Here is a 25,129-nt window from a genome sequence, read left to right as displayed (position 1 = left end):
TCTGTCTATCTGTCTGTCTGTCTGACTCTATGTCTGTCTGTCTGTCTGTCTGTCTGTCTGTCTGACTATCTGTCTGTCTGTCTGTCTGTCTGTCTGTCTGTCTGACTCTCTGTCTGTCTGTCTGTCTGTCTGACTCTCTCTCTGTCTGTCTGTCTGTCTATCTGTCTGTCTGCCTGACTCTCTGTCTGTCTGTGTGTCTGTCTGACTCTCTATCTGTCTGTCTGTCTGTCTGACTCTCTATCTGTCTGTCTGTCTGTCTGTCTGTCTATCTGACTTCAGTTAAAGAAAATAAATAAATGAATAGATAAAAAGGTATGATATGACCCCTTTAGGTCTAACACACAGTGTTTAGTAGCTGCACTCAGCCCACAGCTGTAAGCAGTAACAGCACACACACATTCAGTCAGGAATAGCACTGGTCAGTAAACTGTTATTGAGCACGAAATCTTTCCACCAGTCACAGAGAGCTGGTTAGTAGCTCACACTAACATTTGATATTTTAAAGCCCTCTGCATGCAGACCCCATTAGCAAAACATGTTACCTGTGATGATGTCTTCAATGGCTCCGTCTTTACCCTCATACACATGTCTGCTGTCCTTCACCTGCTTCTTCCTCAGCTCCGCAATCAGCTCCTGCTGCTGACGCTTATTCTTATGAGAGGGAGACTGAGCACACACACACACACACACACACACACACGAAAAAAAAAAAATATATATATATATATATATATATATATAATACAATAAATAAAATAAGATTCATAAATAGTAAAATATATATATATATATATATATATATATATATATATATATATATATATATATATATATATATATATATATATATATATATATATATATATATTAGGACCGGGACTCGATTAAATTTTTTTATTAATTTTAGGTTTTGTAATTAATTAATTGAAATTAATCGTATTTTAATCGCATATAAATATTTGACCTGAGAACAGTGAGAAGTATTTTTTTTTTCACATGGAATTATAGTATACCATTGAATAATGACTGAATACATAAGCTTAAGCAACAAAATATTGTTTATTTTTGTTCAACCAAGTCTAGCAGACCAGTGCAATTTTTGCCATTAATTGTAGCAATAGCATATTTAGAAACAATTTAGAAATAGTACATTTCAGAAATTCAGGACGCTTATAGGTGCTGGAACCTTCTGTAAAGTGTTTTTTTAAGTAAAACACAATACTATCAATTACATTCAGAACATTGGAAACACTGACTATTAGAAAACATCTCTCTGTTGCTTCAGAGGCCATAACATACTAAGTCCAACTCTCAATAACCTTGGCCAAAACAATAAAGAGTTTAACATAAACTGGCAGTTGAACCAACAAAATAATACATAGTTCAACATAAAGTGTAAAGTCCACGCTAGCTGCTATATGTTTTGCGTTGAGGTGATACTTGAGGTTCGATCATGTGCTGCGGTGATACGCGAACGCTAGTTGGTGCTTCAGTATAATCGGTCCGCTGAAACTCATCCAGTGAGAAACGTTCCGCGGTGTAAAAATAAGTTATTAAAAATGCGTGAAATTTTTTCTGTAATTAATTAATCTCAATTAACGCGTTAAAGTCCCGGCCCTAATATATATATATTTGCAAACAATGAAATTCCTAGATTTCAATGTAATTAAAGATTTAGCTCCCTTTAGTTGTCCCCAAACTATTGTTAAGTAACCCACTTCCCTGACACACACACACACACACGTAGGCATGGTTTGTGTGGACTCTCCATAGGTGAAATGGTTTTTATACTGTAAAAGATGTATTTTCTATCACCCTACATCAACCTTACAGCTAACCCGAACCCTCACAGGAAACTTATAAAAATAAATAAAAAATAATAAAAACCATTTAGTATGTTTTTAAGCCTTTTTAATTACAGGGACCCAGGAAGTGTCCTCATAAACCACCTTCATATTGTAATTCCTGTGTCATACCCATGTCATTTTTACAAATCTGTGTCCTTATAAACCACCCAAATTAATGCACACACACACACACACACACACACACTCCTTTGTACCTTCTGATCCTCTTGCTCCATCATAGCTTCTTGCTCAATCAGCTTCTCCATCATCATCTGCTCCTTCCTCTTCCTCTGTTCATTATCCTCCTCTGCTTGCTGACAGAGAGAAAATACCCAGGTTATGTCACGTGATCAATGGCGTCAGGATTCATATGACTGAAGAACGTGAACCAGACGATGTGTGATGGCTCGCTTTACCCTGTATGCTTTCACAAAGCGCACAAACACTGGGAAAAACACGGACGGGGGTGTTGTTTTGGAGCATTCTCCAAAGAATTTCACCACTTCATCATAGGCATCCTGAGAAAACAAGATAAGAAAAGACACATCACACCAGTTACATCTTTAATAAAAACCCCAATCTAAAGGTGTCACATGATACAGTTATTATTACATTATTTTCTCTTTATATTAATCAAGCAGTTAGGCTTTTATTCATATCTGTACATACACAGAGCTTTAAGAAAGTTGTAGAAGTTTCAGTTTTCAATATTTGCTCCTGGGGAGGAAGTGTTGAGTGTTGAAATGTTTATACTGTTTTTATGATTCTATGATAACATCAAAACGAGATTCCTCATGAAGTGTCCCCTTTAACTGAGCGTGAAACAGGTTTTTGTGTTGCAGCACCTGAGCGATCTTGGCATCATCCTGAAGTTTTTTGAGTTTATTCTCATTTTGCTGTAGGAAATCTCTGAGCAGTGTGTTGTTTCCGTGCATGCTGTTCTCTCTCCTGGTCAGATCCATGCCTCTCTGAAGCTCCTTCACGTCTAATAAGACATTCTCCAGAGACACTGAGGAATACACACAGAATTCATTTAGTACAGATCTGTCTGAGCAAATATGAGCCGCCCTTTTTATTGTAAATATAATCAGATTTCCGTATGACGTTTGATACCTGCCGCTGCTTTCTCCACGTAGTTCAGCTCGTTATAGAAGAGCGTCACCTGCTGGTATTTTTCCTTTACTACATTACTGATATAGTGCAGAAGAGTCATCTTGCGGTCTGTTGATTTAGTGTCTAATAACTGGAATAGGAAAACATAATTGCTATTACATTATAATTACATTGTTATTACATCACAAATGAAGAAAATATGTTAATGTGACTTGTTACTTCACAAGAAAAATGAAAGAATATTAAATTACATATTCCATATGTTTGGTACATCTTTCATCAGCCATTATATTATTATATATATAAAAAAACAGTGTTACAATTATGGATAATGTTCAAAATATATCATGGTGGTTTGACTTATATCACACCTTGAATGCCATAAATAAATAGTAAATGAAAACTGTTTTTTTTTTCTTCTTCTGCATTCATAATTCAAAAGGATTAAAATTTTGCCACCAATATTTGAGTAAATCCCCAAGTCCTATGTAAAGTGTACCAGGTCTAAGCTCTGCAGTTTGAAGCCGTACACCGCTCCTCGTTTACTGCTGTTCATGTAGTTTCCCAGAGCCAAGATGATCTGAGAGAGAAACACACTCTCGATAAAGACACGCACAGTCTGGAGAAAAATGAATCAGGGCAGAAGTGAAACACTCACTTCCAGGATCTTCTTGAGTTTCTGTGAGGACTTGATGGAGACAGACGCTGCAATAACGGCATGAAGTTGCTGTTGAGACAAAAACAAAATGATACAATATGAACATAGGTCCAGATATGATAAAATTCTTCATTAGAACACTTTACATTAGTTAACGAGATTAGTTTACATGACAAATACAGCAATAATCTTAATCCCTTTTACCATGTTTGTAGTAAACCTGATTCTACTAATGGTAATCAATCTGAATGACTGTAGCCTGTGTAATGCACACATGCAGAGCGTGTGATCTCTGTGACGCCCAGATGCACAAAACAGACCCTCCCACCTCTGTAATAAACACTGAGATGTTAGTCCCGTCCGAACTGGTACATGAACATCGCAGACTTCAGGTGATAAGTATCGAAGCTCAAACGTAGATTAGAAAACTAGTCCCGTCCGGATAGGGCTTTAGTTAATGTCAATGCCCATTTATCCCTGTCACCCGTTATTACAAGTATGGTTCTTTAATTTATGAGAAATACAAGATCATCAGTACCTACAAACCAGTATTTGGTCCCAAACTAGCTACATCTTGAGCTTAAATTCTTGAGCGTAAAATAATGTGTGCATTCACTGTTAATAGCTAGAACAAAGAAATCACTAAAACAATGAAAGTACATTTAGACATTGCAAATTTTGGTCAAATTAATATGCTAGTTTAATATCTTAGTTTGAGATGACCAATCAGCATTTTCTTAACTAATTTTAAGTTGGTTTTGCCCTCTATTCATGTGAAGAAGGGTTATGAATGAATTCAAGAGACACTGAGAGCAAAAGAAACAGGTATTTTAGAAATATGAGGAGATTTATTTGTAAATCTAGATTAGTTATCTACATTTGCTTGGCAGATTTGGACTGAATACTAGGAAATCCTGTTTAATTGCTGCCAGTGTGCCAGAGCAGTGATTTACCGGTGTGAGCAACTGAATGCTCTCGCTGAAATTGGCCACAAACGCCATGATGGTCATCTTCTGCATGAGACGCTCGATCTTGCTGAACTGGATCATGAAGCGGTCCTCATCCGTCAGGTTCTCCAGAGGTTTGCGCTCCTTCTCATACTGACGGAGAACTTTCAGCTCCGCTTCCGTCGGAACAAACCTCATCAAACACTCCACGAAATCCACCGGCAACGACCGCAGGTCAAGCCTTACACACACACACACACACACACAAACATACACACACGTCAAAGCATTAACCTCATTAATCTATGTTCACGTGGCTGTAGGTTTTAGACCTTTACTCCTAAAACATAACTTACAAATCAAGAAATGTGTCAAACTGTTTCTAAAGTTTCTAAAGATGTTGCTGATCATTTCATCTGTATCTACTCTTACATCTGAATGGCTCTGCAGATCTCCTCTGATGTCTTGCCCACTTTTCTGAGTGTGATGGCCAGGTTTTTGGCTCGGTTGGAGTCCAGCAGCGAGACTTTGCTTGGTCCTTTCTGGGAGGTCTTCTGTTTGCTGGAGGTGATGTCTATGGCAGGCCCTTGGGATTTCGTCTTAAACATCTCCTCAAACTCATCTACATTCAGGTCCTGAAAAAAGACAGACCACGGTCACTATTCATCATTAAACTGATCTTTATATCTGACACTATGACATGATAACAGTCAGCCTGGAATCCCACAGCAAATCAACATGGGACTAAATAATAAGCCAACAATTGAGTATATACCAAAAAACAAACAAAAACAATAAGCAGTTTTACCCTCCTCACATCGTGTCATTCAAACATGATATAAATATCTGTACTTTATACAATCTTACCGACCCAAAACTGTTTTTTATAAAGTTGTTTAATTATTCTCACCCAGTCGTCATCTATTTGATCAAAAATAATCTGGTGGAAGATTATTACATTCAAAATGACATTTTTCTATTGTATATATATATATATTTACAATATTTTAAATGTCATGCAATCCTTTTTTTTTATTATTCTTTGATCAACAGAAAGTTCAAAAGGAACAACTTTACTCTCAAACGTATGCATCTTTGATGAAAAAGTTTCTTTTAAAGAACAAACACAAACTTCTGAACAGGACTGTACTGTATATAAATGTATTAAATGCATTCATGCATTAGAGGACACAGTGTAATGCACCATTTTCATAATTATGACATCTGCAACATATTATGCATGAACTAATGAAATTTAATGGCTTTAATATCACATCATATACTGTACACCACAAAAATGACTGCTGTCAAGATTTTTACTGCAATGTTTGTTTCATTAATGTTTAATGTTTTCAAGTCTCTCTCACCTCCAGTATTTGTTCGTCATCGATCTCGTTGAACACAGTGCCGTTGATCTGATTGGGTTTCAGTGCCACCCAATTAAACACCGGCATACGAAACTTAGTCTTGATGGGTTTCTTGATCTTCACAGCTACACACACGACAGAGAGCACAAGTCAGCAACATCGGGACTATAAACATGCAGTCTAGTCTCCTGAGTGAAGTGGAGCTGGTTTGTGAACAGCAGGCACAGATCTGAACATGTCCAGTGCACACTTGTGAGGGAACGTGAGGGGAAATGTGTGAACACGAGACCTTTGATACAGTCAGCCTAAAAGAGCTCTAGTCTCTTCATATCCTGATCAATCTGATTGTGTCAGCAGGATATTCTAATTCAAAATCACACATGACACAATTGTACGATAATGAGAGACTCTCGGTGGACAGCTAAAGACCAAATGGGATCCCTCTAAAGTCTCAATTGTTCCTCTTTGAGAGCATTGAAATTAAACAAGAGTAAATGGGACTTGCTTAGATAGAGACTCTTCTCAGATGCTCCTCCTGAGAAAAAAAGACATCTCGTGTGTCTCCTCTAGAGTTTCAAATAAGATCTCAACAATGTCTCAAACTTAGATTTGTCAAGGTATCAGATACCTCCAAGAGAATGAGCTGAGCTTCTCATATTCATGCAATAGCTTCATATGTCCATTTGGGCTTATTTTGATTTATAAAAATACTAGAAGAAACGTTATGGAAAATATTATGAAACTATGAAAAAGCACATCTGAGCAATATGATTGACCCGTGTGTTTAGGCGGTGAGACAGACGCTCATGGCTGTTCTTGGATGTGCATATGAGGATGTGACTCAAACAGCGTCTCAGTTGGAGAATGAGTCAAAAACTTCCAAAATAATCCACAGACTCAGACACAGCAAATACAGATTTCAACATGCTTGATTAAGGTGGAAATATTGATCTCTGGTAAAAGGTTACAGAGAGAGAGTGAGAGCTGTTTCCAATTGAGCTGAGGGTTTAGGGTTAAATGATGGTGTGATATCAGGCAATGCAGAAAGTGTGGCCAGAGTAAAGAGTGTGTGTTAAACATTCCTGAATTTACGCAACTCTGGCCTTATCTGAGGATCAATCGCCTGTAACGGCACAGCACACTGTTTCAACATGCAAACACTACACAATCAAACACTTACTAACACTGCAGGCATGGCATTCGTAGTCTTACTGCCTTACCACGTACTTTCAATTATTTAAAAGGAAGATCTAATTTTAAATGTGGTCATTTGACACTAGTTGATTAAAAGTAATTTCATAAATTGAAGACTGTGCGATTAAAGTGAGTGATTAATAAGATAATATAAAAGCCATTCAGTATGTATCTATGTTGTGGGTTGTTTCTAAGTGAAACTGCACTGGACTGCTAGACGTGTTTGTGTTTACTGGAGTTCTGCCGTTCTTAATGACAAATAGATCTGGAGCCGATGTGAACTGTAGTTTTGTTTTCCATGAGGTTGTGGTTCATGGCTCGAGCTCTGGAAAGAGGGATTTTGTCCCGGTGGAGTGTAGAAATAAGAGCTTACATCTCATGGAACATGTGGTCTCATAGATTGGCATTACAGTCCTGTTATTTGCTGACCTCTGTAAGCAAGGTCTAAAGAATGTTCCTCTCTGGTTTTTAAACGGTAAGGAAACGTTCTGCAAAACAGTGTCCAATTTCATGCTCGGTTTCAGGAGGAACAACCAGCAATGCAGCTTCATAGACACTGTCCGATCAAGATTACAGAGGAACTGAGTGTGTTTTCTTAGAGACTAAAATACCATGACCGCACACACACACACATAAGACTGAGCACACACGACATGACACAGCAAACCTACAGTACAGTTTGATGGGTCCCTCTATGGTGGCGCAACAGGTACAGCAAAAATAAGCAGAGAAAAAGAAGTTAAAGAGCAAACAAAACACAACCTCTGATTCCCAAGATTTATAGCAAAGTATGCAATTTTTAATGAGCAGAATTCTGCAATATTGCTCCTGAAAGCCTCCATCTGTTTATAAAACTAATCATCACCTCTTGTTTAATGCACATCAGTGTGTGCTCCATTAAAATCAATGTGAAGTTTTATGCATACTACATAGAGATTAAAGCAGATGGATAAATTAGTTGATGAAAATAACTACCATTTATTTTGTATCTGATGTTTTTTTTTTTTTTTTTTAATCTGATCTACTGTACAGGCTTCAGCAGAACTGTTTCACTTGAGCTTGTTCAAACATCGAACCTTTTACAGGAAACCTAACACAGTTGAGCTGTTATGATTGTTATCAGTGCTCTATGAGGGAAGGCTCCAGAGACTCAACTGATGCGTGTCAAGTCAAGTCTCCTGCATTCATATACCGCTTTACACAGTATGTAAACTTAAAACACAAACTAATGCATACTTCAGGCTTCATAAGAAGTTTGTGACATATCTGGATCTAAATCACTGAGATTTTCCTCTCATGTCACTGTTTGGTGTACTGTAGTTTGAGCTGTACATGATTGTTATGGTATTGTCTTTAGTGTGGAGCAGGTTGCATTACCTGCCAGTCCTGAGTTCATGATGACAGTGGGAGAGCCGCAGCCTGGAAGTGGAGGAGCCATGGGGGGCGGTGGAGGGGGCATAGGGGCAGATATATCCAGAGCGAGGCCTGGGAGAGGAGGTGGAGGAGGAGGAGGAGGTGGTGGAGCTGGTGCTGGTGCTGGAGCAGCTGATGGACCATTTGATACTGGAAAGAGGGAGAAAATATAGGTTCCATTAGCCATTTATTTATTTGATTTATTTTGAAAAACTGATGTGATCGCACATTTGTATTAACAATCCTTTTAGAGATGCAACTAATTTCAGATTCATCGCTCCTGAACATCACATACTGAACAAACTGCAGGTGCTATCTTTATATACCAGCTGTAGTAGATGCTCTCTAACTCTCTAAAAGGGCAGTTCTTTACCAGAATAAGCTGCAATTCTTAAGGAACAGTTTAAATTTTTATTCATTGCTTTGAGGAACACAGGGACACGTTTCTAATAAATGTGTATTCTTGCTACCAATAAAGTCAATTTAAATTTTAAATAAAGCCAAAAAACTGGAACTAAATATTTATCACCTGCAAAAAAAAAAAAAAAAAAAACCTTGTTTTAAGCAAGGTCAAGAAGAAATTCCATCTGTGGAATCTCACAAACTGAAGGAGGTCACACCCCGGATGAGAGCGCACGCGCTGTATCAAGCTCGGTGCCTTTAAACTTCCTCTGCACAATCTGACCTGTGCTGCAGCCTGGAATTAAACTAATGCTGGTTTTGTCTGGCCAGAGTGAGATTGAGCCTGGTTTCTCCCAAGGTTTTTTCTCCATTTCTGTCACAGATGTAGTTTTGGTTCCTTGCCACTGTTGCCGTTTATTTGTTTAACTGGGAACGCTTAATTTCTGGCCATATTGTTGGCTTGACTGCACAGACACTACTGCAAGAGAGCTGAACTGGATGATGACATCACTGAATCATCAGTAAACCGACCTCAGCTGATAAACTGACTCTTTTCTTCTTGCATTATTGACAAACTATTTTCCTGTTGGACACTGTACTGTACACAAGTTGCTTTGACACAATCTGTATTGTATAAAGCGCTATACAAATAAAGTGTATTAGATTCAACTTTAAATATGGTTTAGTTAAATTGTGCAGTGGCATTTGTTAATTTTAGAAGCATTTTTGCCTGTTAAACCCTCCAAACATAGTGATAAAAGTAATAATAATAAAAAGAGAATCTGCTTCCAAATAACATAAATAATAATTTATTACATTATTTTCCTGACTACCGTCACGCTCTTGAGTCCAGTATGTAGAATCAGGAGTGGTCACTTACGTGTCGCCGGCCCAGGAGGAGGGGGAGGATCAGGGATGCTCAGGACATGAGCCGCCCCGTTAGCCACACCTCCGTGACTGACCACGCCCTCACTGGACACCCCAGATACGCCCTGTGACCCTGGCAGATGCCCGTTCTCCTGTGGAGGGGGTGTCAGGATGGCAATGTCCCCGTCCGCTTTCTTCTGGATCTTGATGGTTCCCTGTTTCTCCAGCTCGTGGATCTTCTTCTCCAGGTTGCTCTGTTTCTGAATAGCCTCGTCCTTCTCCTTCACCATCCGCCGCAGGGTGTGCACCTGAGAGCTGGCGTCTTTATACACCTCCTGTCACCACAGGGAGCAAAATTAAATTTGGCTTTATGTGATTATCATGATTATCATATATATATATATATATATATATATATATTGTAAAAATGTATAACATTTGACTACTAAGCCACATCAGCGAGCCAAGAATATGAGAACGTATCGTTAAATTATTGATACACTGATGTTAAATCTAGTAAAAATAGGTTTGTATTTAATAAAATTAGTTAACTACATTATTTAAAGGGGGGGGGGGGGTGAAATGCTATTTCATGCATACTGAGTTTTTTACACTGTTAAAGAGTTGATATCCCATGCTAAACATGGACAAAGTTTCAAAAATTAAGTTGTATGTTTGAAGGAGTATTTTTGTTCCAAAAATACCTCTTCCGGTTTGTCACAAGTTTTGGAAAGTTTTTTTCGAGTATGGGTCTGTGTGACGTTAGATGGAGCGGAATTTGCATTTTGAAGATGCTTGTTTTACAAACAAGGCCCAGTTTGACGCCGGATTTGCGTATCGTTTATTTCTTAAGGATAATGCAGTCCCAACGAAAAAGGGTCATGATCGTGTGTTGGAACCGCAGGCGGTGAGTAAAACTGCTTCAAATATCTCTGTGTTGTTAACTTAGCTATCGGCGCGTAAGCACATCAAGTAAACAACATGCGATGTTGTCATCAAACTGGACTTTCCACATGTACAGCTTAAAAAAAAAAAAAGACGACATAAAGTGGAACTTAGTCATTTTCCAAATATAGCAAATATAATAAATATATAAAGCAAATATATACAGTTTCAATACATACTACATAGAGATGTTCTGCTGTAGTCGTTGCTTCCGCTGCTCTTGTTCAATTTCAGCCTCGGGATCTGATTCTGGATCATAAATATATGCTAAATCTGACTGTTCGTGTTTTTCTGGGAAAAATCGGTACAGACTATCTTTCTCTTATACATACGATAAAACTAAAGACTTTCTGGAGTTGTGAAGGATGCAGTACTACTCTATAGGTACTCAAGATTAACAGGATATTGAGTGAAAACGAGCATTCCACCCCCCCTTTAACATGAACTTACAATTAAAAAAAATATTTGTAAAGTATTTATTAAACTCAGTTAATAATAATTGCAACATTAACTAACGTGTTATTAAAATCCCAAGTTATATCTGTTAATATTAGTTGATGCTCATGAACTAGCAATGAACAGTTTTAGTTGTATTAATTTAACATTACCCCAGATTAATAAATACTTTAACAAATGTATTGCTCACTGTTAATGTTAAATGATGCATTAATTTACATTAGCTGATGAACTTTATAGTAAACTGTTACAAACATTTTGGGCCCTATCATACACCCCGCATGATTCGACGTAAGGCGCAGGGCAAGTCTGTTTGCTAGTTTCAGTCCCATGTCGTTCGCATTTTCCCGTCCAGTGCCACGTTGATTAATTAGCAAATGCATTTGTGGCAATTTGTGCACCCATGGGCTTGCTGGAATAAAAAAGGGGTGTTTGTTCAGGTGCATTGCTGGCACATTATTAATGCTATTTTAAGGAGCTGAAAATAAACTGCGCCATAGACCAAATCAAACCTGGTATAAAGTCTAAAGTCAATGTCGCAATATTGTTTTGTAATTAAAGAAACGCGCTGGTAGAAAATGCACCTCATATATATATTAACTGACTCATCGTGCGGAGCTTTGGTGGATTCCTGCTTGTCCTGAAGATGATCTGCTCACGCGCTTTAACTTCGCGCACGAGCAGATCGGTTTCTTCGCTTGAGAAGCGTTCAACTTTTCCGCCAACAAATACGGCCATGTAAATAGTGATCTGCCCTGGTTTGAGCACATCTCGCTCTTAAAGAGAACGGGAGATGACACTCTGATTGGTTTATTGAACATTACGCCAATAGATTTTAAAGGGAAGATTCTACAGATATTGTGAAATTAATTTTTCAGCATTGGGTAAAAACACACACTTGAAGTACCCATAATGTAACAAGCCATACAGTCAACTGAAGAACTCAAGAGGAAGTGATGTAAGGATTCATCATTTACCCGAACAGACTCCAGCTCTTTATTTTTTTGCATGAGTTGTTTCTCCAGCTCAACGATTTTTGCCATCGCCTCATTCTCTGTGTCCTGCAACTTCTCTGTCAGCTAGAAAACCACAAACAAGAGTCGACAAGAAATGACAACCCAGCTACAGAATATAAAATCATGAAGACACAATCACAAATACGGCATGCTTTCTAAACTGCTGAGACATGAACACTAACATCTCAAATGATTCCAGACAGGGTTGCAGAAATATTGAACTTCAGATTCACATTAATTGCCACTGTAATATTCTTGAATCCTGATGTATGCAGTACACTATAAATATCAATGGCACACTATTGCGGAAATTACCTAAGGTCAGGAAGACATCTTGGCCAAATGGCCAGACTGTCACAAAATGTCAAAGGTCGATGTATGAGGGGGTCTTATAATGTTTCATTATCATTAAAGGCTTTCAGCTGAACTCAATACTGTTGTTGGACAGGTGGTGCATTGTTCAACTAGAGGACTTAAATGATAAGCACTCCTGAACATGCCACTTAAACGATTGTTTTTTCTGGATAATATAATTATTTATTTGATAAAACCAGTACTAACATGAGACATGTTCTCCTCTAGTTCCTCCACTCTCTCCAGCGCTGCGTTCTTGGTCTCTGCGTCCTCTAACAGAGCCCCGACATCAAACACGTTATCCAGGTACGCTTGAATCTGCACATGCAGTTTATCACTCTCGGTGTTCTTCAGTTTCTACTCAAAGACAGAGAGAATAGGGATGGATGCTCTTGCAGAGTGATACTGAACATTTGCATCAGGAGACTCAGCTCTGAAGTTTACTCACATCCAGATATTCGTCTAAACCCAGCTTTGTGAAGTCGTACTGTAAGTGCACTCTGAAATTCATGTCTTCCACTGAATGAACCACAATATTGATGAACTGCATGCAGGCAACCTGCAAGACAATAGACACCATAATACATTTCGACCCCCAAAAAACTAAACATTTTTATAGATTTTTTTGATGAAGGATTGAGGCTAAATAAATAAAATAAAATTTGCATACAACAAAAGCATATAGAAAGCGCTACAGATTTCTATTTCCGCAGAAATTTATATAATTAAAATTCTTCAAATTCACACTATATATATATATATATATATATATATATATATATATATATATATATATATATGTGTGTATATATATATATATATATATATATATATATATATATATATATATGTATATATATATATATATATATATATATATATATATATATATATATATATATATATAGTGTATATTGAACATGTTGGCTTAATACACACATGTTGCACATATTGGCTTAATACACACATGTTGCACATATCGGCTGCATTATATTGTTTTTTATATATTTTATATTGTTTTAATATCTTATCGCACAACTAATATGCTAAATTCTATTACAAGTCATGATATAATGCATGAAGGTATTTTCTTGCAATGCTGCTTAATGAAGCTCTTAAGTAATAGATGAGTCTCTTCTGCAATAAGCTATTTGTTTTATTTATTATTTATTTTTATCTCATAGCCAAACATGTCAATCAATGGTACAGTGTGTTGTATTAATTTAGAGTACTGCAAATGAAAAATGTGTATATTTGGATGTTGGTGTAACTCATACCATGAAGTCGATGTTATTATCTTCATTCTTGAAATGCTCCATAAGTTTCTCAAAGCGCTGATCTTCTGAACACACCTGCAAAGCAATAAAGAAATGTGGTTCTTTATACATATATAAAGAACTACAATACTACAGTATTTGTGTGTTAGTACCTCTTTAAAATGATCAAAGGCAGAGAGAATGATCTCATGACCTCCTCGAACCAGACACACAGCGGCCAGCAGCTCCAGCACCAGAGCTTTAGTCCTGCAATATCACACACATATCAAATCCATGTTCTCATGATTACGGAGGCTGTTACTGCACATTTTGGGAGAAAACATTCTCTTTAGCATTTATACAGTACAACAGTTCAGTTCATAGATTTGGAACGAAAAAAAAAAATAAAAAAACAGGACAATAATCACCATTTGCTCAACATTTACACAGATGGAGAAAAGCAGCCCTCCAACCGCACACTGAGATTAAGAGGCCTGTTGTTATAGCTGCCAGTATTTATGACTCTGAAAGAGGAGTCACAACCCACATCAATTAAAGCTGTGGATTCTGGGAATGTGCCCCCTCTTTCAGAGATACACACACACACACACACATTTACTCCAGCTCAATGGGTTACCTGGGATTCTTATTGTTCAGACTTAGTGCAATTTCATTCACAGCATGAGGGTGAGACATAACCATGTTGAAGCCATACTGAGAGAAAGACAGAGAGAGGGCTCATTAGTAAACATGGCAAGATCTTCAAGATTTATTATCTGAACATAAAACATGATGAAGATCAAACAGCTTTTCATGAATCAGTGTGTGTGTCTGAGTGTGTGTTTGGGTTTTCTGTATGAGTGAGGCCCAAAATCTCTACACTCAGGAACTGAAACCTGTTGAACAGCTGGATCTCGCTGGATCCCCCGTATTTATATTCATTTTAAAAGGTTTGGAAGTAATAGAGGCTGTATTTTACAAATATCATTGACATACTATGAATTGTTTGTGTGATTATTATTATTACATTTTTTTTTTATCAAAATTGGCAAGAGTTTTGGGGAAATTTTCCTTTTTTTTATAATTATTTCTTAATAATTAATAATAATTGACAAATTATATATGAAACTAGTCAAAAACTGGATTTTTTTTTTGTCCTATCAAATTTCAGTGGTCTGTGAGTGTTTACCTGGTAGTTCATGATGGCTCGTAGGCACATGATGCACACATGAACGTCGTCTTTCTTACACACTAATCTGGAATTCTTCAATGTCCTCCGGATGGGTAATGTATTAGACCTGAGAGCAAAATAACAATTGAAGTTTACTAACCGATGAAATCAATAGTTCATCCATATTAATTTCATGCATACCTGCTGAATAAAAGTCAAAAAATCGAACTGACCCCAATCTTTTGAAAGTTCTTTCTTTTAAAAGCTAAACTATTATTTTAAAGGAATAACTCTTTATTAAGATGTTTAAAATGATTATAAGCATGGGAAATATGCATTATCTTCTTGTAAACACAAGTCTAGAGACATATCCTGGTGTCGATTCACAGGACTGAATCAAGGCAGAGGGATCAGGAGCACAGGGATATTCAATATCTCACACTGAACCCGTTTCTTTAAACGCTGTGAGTGCTGTGTTTAGGTCTGTCAGCAGCATCTGCTGTGTGTGTGATGTGTGAGGATTTGCATTGTCTAAGAGCAATGAAAGTGCTCTGTGCACACATTTCACCTCCACAACACAACAGCAACAGCAACAGCATTGACATGCATGCCAGCCATCGGGCCAAGCCAGAGGATTTAATGTGTGAGAACAGAGACACACAGCAATAGATGCACACAAAGAACACACACACACACACACACACAAACAGGTATAAAATAGATACACACTCTTACCGATCAGCAAGGACATACTAACACACAAGAACAAAAAGAAAAATAACAGGCTCACAAAGAGACTAGAAAATGTTTACACACACAAACTAACACAAAGGGAACACATTTCTCTTTAAGACTGTCACAAGACGAGCTGGGCGTGATTTCCTGAAAATACACACACACACACACACACACACACACACAGAACACAAACAGACATAATGCAATATGTCAGCAGCAGTGCCTGGGGGAACTCATTCAGGAACATGAACACACACATATCTGCACTAAAGGTGTGTATCGTCTATGGTAATTCAGTGTTATGACTGTTTTTTAACAATGTGGAAGAATCAAGTAGCCTATGTCATGCACTTGGCTAAAAATAAACAAAAAACACATTCACTTTTACTGGGTGATGTAGCCTGATGCAGTTCATATAACACAGTATACCATCTAATGATATTCTTCATATATCACATAATGTCTGATATGGTTAAGCAATACTGCAAACACAATCAAGTCTGCTGTTTTTTACTGTATATCAGCATGCTTGCACACATGATTTTATACAACAGTTCAACAAACAAGAAGCTAATATTGTGAGTTAATTATTCATGCAATTGTAATTGCAGTGTAAATACATCTAAATATTGCTAATGCAGTGCATACTGATTTCCTTTGAATGGTGACAGTTGTCTTATTTTAATTGAATTTATTGAGTGAATGTAAGAATTTCCCATTAAATATGATGCATAAATCTAATACGGTTAGACAATAAAAATGTGGTTTGTCTTTCCACTCTGACATGAGTGGGAATGATTACGTGTGAATGTTATTTCACCAGACTTGTAACTTCCGATCTCTTTTGTCCAGAACATCACAAAGAGCCAGAAGCCATTGCAGAGTGTACTGAATCACATGTGTGTAATGTCTTTGTCATGCTGTACATCCGGATGTGTGACTGTGCTCATCCAGAACACAGTATTCCTGACTCCTATCTGACAGCTGATTTCACAAGCACACATGCTTAAACACATCCTTCTTCCAAGTTGCAAAAGTTGATGCTTCAAGCTACGAGAACAGAAAGTAATTTTGTTTTGCATGTCAGTTAAAAAAAAATAAATAAATACATGAACATACACGTATAAATGTAATGTTTGCAAATTTTGGGGGTTTAGAAATGAGATAATTACATAAAATGTGAAGTTTTGTTAAACAAAAAATTATAATAATTAATCTGAACAAATGTTATTGGAGATTTTAAGGTCCTGCATTTGTTATTTGGGGCTTAAAAAACATTTAATATTCAGTGAATCGCTTCGATTAACATCAAATAAGATCACTGACTGAATTAAATTGAGCACAATAATGCCACTTTACTGTCTTCTGTAGAGCTGCTTTATAATTCAAACTGAAGCTATTTATTGTTTCCTATTCATTTCCTATGTGTATTGTCATACACTTTTTATGAAGTCTGCTTTTTACTGCATAATGCCTTAAAAAGTATAATCTCATGAATAATTATAAGTAATACTTAAATATTAAAGGTAGCAATTCATGATGAAGCATGATGATTTATGACACATGATCAACAACGTTACAACATATTTATAATGGATTATAGTTCCCGTAGTTATAATGTATTATAAATCTCATAGCTTGAGCACTGTTTAAGATCCACACAATATCCTACTATATGTTTTATAGTAAAAATACAATACAAAAAGCTTTATAATGTAGTCATTAGATTTATAAGTGGACTCTGTCTGTTTCATTGTCATATCAAAAAAGCCATATTGCATTGTTTGAGATGGAAGCAAGTTAACTCAGCCATGAACAAACTCTCCTAACAACTCATAAGATTCTGAGCAGACCTTGAATAAACTTCGTCAAGATATGAAACTTAAGTCTGGGAAGTGCAGTATAATATATATATATTTATCAATAGTCAACTCAATAGTCCACTAGTCAAGCACTATACTGTTTTATTACATGTCTACAGAAGTCTATAGGAATATGTAAAAAATTTAGCTAAACCTAAACAGCAGACATACTCTTGTTTCTCTGAGCATTTTGGGCATTTTGGATGCGTCTGTGTTCTTCAGGAGGGCGTTTTGGGAAATAAGAGAATTATTATTTAAAAAAAATAATAATACAGCACACAATTGAAGCCTAGAAATTACTAAGAGTCGAGGGAAAGCACATGAACAAAACTACTGCATGTGGGCAGAAACTTTACAGTACAATCGCAATTCATGAATACATGCACTGAACAGCAGAATGATCTGAATAAACAAGAGCTTGACAAAAGACATGAGGGCAAGTTACGTCTGAGGCCTCGGGTACACAGCAAGAACTCACTGCTATGCTAACCTCCATCATTCAGCACGTTAGAGGAAAGGAGAAGAGAGGACAAAAAGAGCATGCCCTGTGCTGCAGATGGGAACACACAACAAGTGACAACCGCATTAATTACACAGATACATTCAACAGAACCTGCGACACAGGTCAGAGTTCTAGCACCATCAAACCAAAGTGTGTTTTATTCACGTGAAGATACAACCAATTAATAAAGCTGTACAACTGAATAGAACGTTTTATTTTCATAAATGCCCGTTCAGGCCAAGGAAGATTACTAACTACATTTATATTTTCTGCTACTTTTTAAAGTTACATGGATTGATTGGACGTCTCTGTTTTCAAAAAAAAAAAAAAAAAAAAAAAAACCTGAAAATAATTCCTGCTCCTGCTCTCCTCTGATTGGTCAGATGGCCCAGTCTGTTGTGATTGGTCTAAACTCCCCGAGATTAGAGAAGCAGTCGTCAGTGAAGGAACACACAGGAACACAAACAAGTATGTGGTACAGTAGAAAATAAAATACAGTAAAACTGAAACAACTGATTCTTTGCAGCCTCTTCACTCCGAAGTGAAAATAATACAAATGTACTTTCATAGCATCTTCACGACATGATGTTAACCACACGAACAAGCTACAGTGTTTCAGGGCAGGGTCAAGTTATTTGTGGCCGGCCAGCGGAGAACACAGATGGGCATTATCCAGATGTGTTACTCTGTTACATGTAGTGAGATATGACGGAAGTGGGATTCGATTCATAGTCCATTCTTTGCAGATTGTTGTATTGATATACAGCTACATTGCATATTGCATGCTTAGATGTTTTGTTTCCAGTCTTGACTTGGAGAAACTTGTTCATGCCTTCATCACCAGCAGGGTGGACTATTGTAATGGGCTCCTCACCGTTCTTCCCAAAAAGACCATTAGACAGCTGCAGCTCATCCAGAACGCTGCCGCCAGGATTCTGACTTGAACCAGAAAATCTGAGCATATCACACCAGTCCTCAGGTCCTTACACTGGCTTCCAGTTACATTTAGGATTGATTTTAAAGTACTTTTACTCATATATAAGTCACTAAATGACCTAGGACCGAAATATATTGCAGATATGCTCACTGAATATAAGCCTAACAGAGCACTCAGATCACTAGAATCGAGTCAGTTAGAAATACCAAGGGTTCGCACAAAACAAGGGGAGTCCGCCTTTAGTAACTATGCTGCCCGCAGTTGGAATCAGCTTCCAGAAGAGATCAGATGTGCTAAAACACTAGTAACATTTAAATCTAGACTCAAAACCCATCTATTTAGTTGTGCATTTATTGAAGGGGCACTGTGCAATGTCTGAATCGATTGCACTGTATTTTATGTAAAATAATTTTCTATTTTTAACTGTTTTAAATTCATTTTAAATAAGTCAATTTTAAAATCACTTCCAAAGTTTTAAAAGGTAAAATTGTTCCAGAGTTTTATTTTTGTTATTATTTTTCTTCATGATTATTTTACTTTATTTTATGTAAAGCACTTTGAATTGCCATTGTGTACGGAAAGTGCAATATAAATAAACTTGCCTTGCCTTGCCTTGCATGAAAGGCAATATTCAAAATGGCATAATAGGTGCACTTAAAAAAAAAAAAAAGACAAAAACACATTAAAAAAATTACTTAACTAACGAAAATGAAAAACAAAATGTCAAATATAAGATTAATACTACATCAGACTTAAATAAATAAATAACGCTGTGGTGTGGACTTCCCTTATCTCATAAAATTCGTTTAAAGGTGCCACCTACTCAAAAATGTAGCATAAATACAGAATACTGACCACTGATAGCTAGCCACGGTGATGTCAGAATTAATTCTCTTACTGCTGCATAAGGGACAAGTGACAGGGGGCTAAATATATTAAACCCATTCAAATAGATCCCCTCAGGTTCAGTGTTAGTACTTCTGTCCCGTCATCCATATCAGTTCCTGTATTAATACTCATATGATGCTGATGTGTCAGTTGTCCATTCTGCATCTGAATAAAGCCATTTCAAGCAGTTTTGTGAGTCAGCGGCCAGACAGACAGACACAGGTCAACTGTGTTCTGACATGGTGCACTATTTCCTAAGTCATACAGGCCTCATGACTATACAAAAGAGCCTTTCAGAAAACACTTGAAGGCTGTACACACTCTCTGCAGTCGGACAAACCATATCGCCTTCAAATTAAAACTATCAGATACTATCAGTGTCTTGTATGCTATGACTCTGCTCTACGCCTTATAAATAATAATAATACTAAAACATCAGTTTGTGTTCATGTGTGCTCACACCTTATGGTTGAATGTCTGCTGGCTCTGGAGATGCTGTTGCCTGTGACAGCTGATGAGAGGTGGTTTCCTCCATGGAGATCTTCAATCGATCGATTCCATGGTTTCGGTTTATCCACTGAGTTTTCTGTGCTGCCCTCAGAACTGTCACCGTCATACCTGTCAAACACACAACAGCAGGAGCTCAGGATATGGGCAAACTCACCACAAAGAGAATATTGTGTTATTATTATTATTATTATTATTATTATTATTATTATTATTGTACAACCATCTAAAATATACTTTATTTATCTATGGTCATAGGACATTTGCTTATGTGCACTGCAAACAAACTGTAATCCTAACCTTAATTCACTATTAAAACAGCATATTATTCTGCGTTATGAATGTAATGACAGATTCAATAGTTACACTACTGTTCAAAATTTTCAAAAGCAATAAATTAATCAAAAGCAAAATTAAAGAGTACAAATTATTATTTAAATTATAAAAAAAAATATGATGATTATTATTATTATTATGATTATTATTATTATTAATTATATAATTTATTCTTCAAATAATCTTGAAAAAAATGTATCATAGTTTCCACAAAAATATAAAGTAGCACACCTATTTTAAATAATAATAATAATAATAATAATAATAATAATAATAAATGTTTACTGAGCAGCAAATCAACATAAAATGATTTCTGAAGGATCAAGTGATACTGAATGTTATTCCAATTCTTCTAAATTGGAATAACATTTCATAATATTGAAGTTTTTCCTGTATATTTAATAAATTAATGAGTGTATGAGACTTATTTTTTAAAAAGTCTAAAGAAAATCTTTTGAACAATATAGTGTATAGTGTGTTGTATCGAGTCATCAGGGTGTGATAACAGTCTTTTCCCCAAAACACACTTAAACATGTTCATTCCTTATCGGGAATAAAGTGCTATTGGTTGTAAATGAAATCTTGTGATTTCATCTGATCTCAGTGAACAGGCTACACACATTCTCTAAAACACACACACACACACACACACACACAGGTCCTCCACGAGCAGTAGTAAGGCATGTAGTCAGAGCGGCAGAAATATCCTGCAGCAGTCTGGGTGAAAGGAGCTATTGTGTTCATTGTGTTCATGTTGAGTACAATCACGGGTGACTTACGTGACAGCGTACTGTGCAAACGAAAGATACTCCACCAACACATCCAAACCCTTATTCTCTTCATTCAGAAACTCCCGCACCCACCTAAACAGAGAGAGAGAGAGAGAAACTGACCGTCAAACGTTTATATGCACTACTGTATTACTTTGATATGATTAATCATTACTACATCATTAAGTTATATCACTAATTATTCAAGTAAACATGCAGTTGTTAGACTGGATCATCCAATAGACTGTCAGTTCCAGCGTTCACAAACTACACTTCCATAAAGAGACAGACATCATGAAATATGTATCACGGAACGGCGTCTCAGTAGCTTTAAAAACAGCTTCAACACAGTTGGGAGATTGAAAGCAGAGGTTTCATGTAGCTGGATTTCTTCCTCAGAGCAGCAGCAATAAGAGATACTTCAAAGACATGGCAGAGACATCCCAGAATACCACACTCACACACGAAAGACTGCAAGGATACCAGAAATAATCAAAAGCTGGTTTCCACCTTTTTCACTTTTCACCAGTGACATGTAGACTAACACATGAGAACCTCAGAGTTGTGATTAGAATTCTGTTGAGTTATGTCTCTATTTCCTTTGATTTTCTAATGAGCAGTTTAACTTACATGTGAAAAGTGTATTTATCTGAATATTTCAGGAGCACTATGATGAAACTATGGAATATGGAACTAGTCTCATATGAGCAAATCTTTGGGTTTGTATACATTTGTATTACATGGTTTTTGGAACACTTAATTCAACTGCATTCTAAATGACATTTATTTTGCATTAATGACCAGATGACTGTACATTATCCCTTAAAATACAACTTTAATAATGTACAACTGGGGGAAGCATTGTATAAACTAGGAGCACATCTGGGTATCATTCTGTTGTTTTGTGTTCATTGAACCCTCTGTGAGCCGATAATACTGCTTTAACTGATCTAGATTAGCTAGAATATTTATGTAATCTAGTTTAGTACCATACGGCAGCTAAATCTCTAAACAGGTTGTATGGCAACTCGGGGGGTTTCTGGAAGTATGTTTGTCTGGTCTGAACTGTCTTTGAATAATGAATAATAACACTCATTTATGAGATGACAGGGAAAGAGTGTGTGTGCTGGTTGGTCCTGGAATATCACATCTTCCTGTTTTCCTGTTCCTGGCATTTGCCTGACCTCGCCGAGTTCCGTCAGCCTTTCCATATTCGATCAATCCTAGTTCCCAGTATGCAACTGGGTGTGTGATTCTCAGCTCCCACAGAATCTCAGAACCTTACAACATTTATCTGGTCTGATAAGATTGTGTAGGGTTTCCCAAAACAAAAACCGGTTCATTTGGCACTCAAGCAAAATTCCACTGTGCAGAAATATGACAAGTCCAGTCAGGAGCATTTGGCTGCTACTTGTGCCGTCTCACACAAAAGAGCATTATTTCAGCTTCAGTTCATCTTGCATGAGGGCTTTCGATGTGTGCCAGTGTGAGCAGTATTTAATGAACATGCATACACACAGATGAACTCACCCTATGTAATTGGTCCGTAATGAGATTTCCAGCTCCCGCAGGACCTGGGTTGACTCCTGCACTCTCCTCCTGAACTTCTGCAGAGGAAAGAAGAAGAAACATCCTTCACTGTAGCCTTCATCTAGTAGGATTGAAGGGATAATCCACCCCAAAATGAGAATTTTGTCATAAATCACTTACCTCCATGTCAATCCAAACCTGTAAAAGCTTAATTCATCTTTGGAACACAATTTAAGATATTTTGGATGAAAACCGGGAGGTTTATGAATGTCCCATTGACAATGACTTGGATCCTCCCGCGGTATTCAGCACATTGAGAGACAAGCAATCTCCATTGTGATCGATTTGCTGCGGCATTGGCAAGTTTCGCTGGTATAGGTGGTCACTTGATTGATGATGGAGTTGTGCAGCTGTACCTTAGTCTCGATAGTGATGGTGTTCGTGCACCAAAGTGGTTGGAGGTCTCAGAAGACCATTGGTGCATTTCCAATATGTTACAGTAGATAACATTGTGGTCCTCGTTGCTGTCCGCCGAGATGACTCTTTCCCAGGTAGGTAAATCGACTGCCCTTTTATTTTTATTTATTTATTTTTTTTGCTGTTGGCCAATGGTTACAGGTACTCGTCCGCAGGCAAATCCAATGCCCCATTGAATGCCAAGTAAATTACACTGTCAACATCCAGTAAATTATGAAAGACACTGTCAGAACAGTGTATCTGCCATCAGTGGTTCAATCGAAATTTTATGAAGCGACGAGAATACTTTTTTATGATTTTATTGGCGTGATTGACACAGAAGAGTGTAAGCTGCCTACGTTCAGTTGATATTATCCAAAATGGCGCTAAGGTGATGTGGAGGGATACAGAGGAGACAAAATGTTAAATAAAGTCATTATTTTTGTTTTCTTCAATTACAAACAGTATTCTCGTCGCTTCATAACTTAAAGGTTGAACCACTGATGGCAGATTCTCTTCTGACGATGTCTTTCATACTTTTCTGTACCTTGATAGTGTTATTTACTTTCCAGTCTATGGGACAGTAACAAGCCTCCCGGTTTTCATCCAAAATATCTTAAATTGTGTTCCAAAGATGAACAAAGCCTTTACGGGTTTGGAATGACGTGGGTAAGTGATTAATGACAAAATGTTCATTTTGGGGTGGATTGACCCTTTCTTAACAATGACAAATAAATGTATTTTAATATCACAATTGTTTCTCATAGATAATGATGGAATTAAACAAATAGCATTGGATAATTTATTGAAAGTATTGTCATTCATGTCTCTTCTACACTGAGAATTTATATATATATATATATATATATATATATATATATATATATATATATATATATATATATATATATATATATAGTCTTAGTCTTTCCAAAATTTCTGAAAAACTAAAACATTCATATAACCTAATCTATATATGTTATTATTATTATTATTATTATTATTATTTAAATTTTTACTACTTTTTTAAACTATAAATACTACATATAAATTACTATAAAAGGTAAATTATCTATAATTTGAAAATAGTCTGTAAAGCCAAATTCTGCAATCAGAAGAGCTCATTATGAACTCAAACATACAATTTATGTTTGTAAACAATTGCTTAATTTGCATCTATTTTTACTTCTTTTGTTTTATCTACATTTTACACATTTAGTTTTAGCTGTTAATTGAAAATCTGATACAAAGTGACTCTTAAATGAAACATAATTGGGTGAATTCAACAATCATCCAGACATTGTCACATTCCCTCAACTAAAAACTCTGGCATAATCATAAAAAATGAAAGGACTGAATGCAATGTTCAAAGTGATTGGAGTATTTGGTTGTTTTCTCCAGTCGGTCTCACAATAGCGTTGAGTCCAAACAGTGGGCCCAGTTTTGTTCTCTGTAGCCATGGTTACAGTGGCTTTGTGGCCTACCCAATCACGTGTCAGGTGAAATGCATGTGAAACCGCCGTCCAAGGAGAGGGCTTTCATCAGCTGAACGAGATATGCAGCCAAATCTTAACTCAAAACTGCTGCTGCAGTTCTG

At 36.7% G+C, this 25,129-nt stretch overlaps 1 protein-coding gene across 4 annotated transcripts in view; it reads right to left on the bottom strand.

The window, feature by feature from the left end:
• Nucleotides 1–25,129, bottom strand: part of LOC128020200 (formin-like protein 2) — a 61,719-nt gene that overhangs the window by 7,451 nt on the left and 29,139 nt on the right. For all 4 annotated transcript variants that reach the window (XM_052606913.1, XM_052606912.1, XM_052606915.1 and 1 more), the window contains exons 4-25: nucleotides 23,077–23,153; nucleotides 21,556–21,639; nucleotides 20,396–20,551; nucleotides 15,025–15,133; nucleotides 14,473–14,549; nucleotides 14,009–14,102; nucleotides 13,857–13,931; nucleotides 13,028–13,138; nucleotides 12,787–12,936; nucleotides 12,187–12,288; nucleotides 9,822–10,143; nucleotides 8,504–8,689; nucleotides 5,933–6,057; nucleotides 4,998–5,200; nucleotides 4,572–4,806; nucleotides 3,619–3,687; nucleotides 3,460–3,540; nucleotides 2,961–3,090; nucleotides 2,693–2,856; nucleotides 2,264–2,365; nucleotides 2,063–2,161; nucleotides 543–666 (exon numbers count right to left, since the gene is read on the bottom strand). In XM_052606913.1, coding sequence (XP_052462873.1) covers nucleotides 543–666; nucleotides 2,063–2,161; nucleotides 2,264–2,365; nucleotides 2,693–2,856; nucleotides 2,961–3,090; nucleotides 3,460–3,540; nucleotides 3,619–3,687; nucleotides 4,572–4,806; nucleotides 4,998–5,200; nucleotides 5,933–6,057; nucleotides 8,504–8,689; nucleotides 9,822–10,143; nucleotides 12,187–12,288; nucleotides 12,787–12,936; nucleotides 13,028–13,138; nucleotides 13,857–13,931; nucleotides 14,009–14,102; nucleotides 14,473–14,549; nucleotides 15,025–15,133; nucleotides 20,396–20,551; nucleotides 21,556–21,639; nucleotides 23,077–23,153 — 2,875 coding nt within the window. The remainder of the gene's footprint in view (nucleotides 1–542; nucleotides 667–2,062; nucleotides 2,162–2,263; nucleotides 2,366–2,692; nucleotides 2,857–2,960; nucleotides 3,091–3,459; nucleotides 3,541–3,618; nucleotides 3,688–4,571; nucleotides 4,807–4,997; nucleotides 5,201–5,932; nucleotides 6,058–8,503; nucleotides 8,690–9,821; nucleotides 10,144–12,186; nucleotides 12,289–12,786; nucleotides 12,937–13,027; nucleotides 13,139–13,856; nucleotides 13,932–14,008; nucleotides 14,103–14,472; nucleotides 14,550–15,024; nucleotides 15,134–20,395; nucleotides 20,552–21,555; nucleotides 21,640–23,076; nucleotides 23,154–25,129) is intronic.

This window comes from Carassius gibelio, chromosome A9, assembly GCF_023724105.1.
Source record: "Carassius gibelio isolate Cgi1373 ecotype wild population from Czech Republic chromosome A9, carGib1.2-hapl.c, whole genome shotgun sequence".
Taxonomy (NCBI): domain Eukaryota; kingdom Metazoa; phylum Chordata; class Actinopteri; order Cypriniformes; family Cyprinidae; genus Carassius; species Carassius gibelio.
The sequence above is the reverse complement of the archived record's forward strand: the minus strand, read 5'-3'. Positions and strand labels throughout refer to the sequence as shown.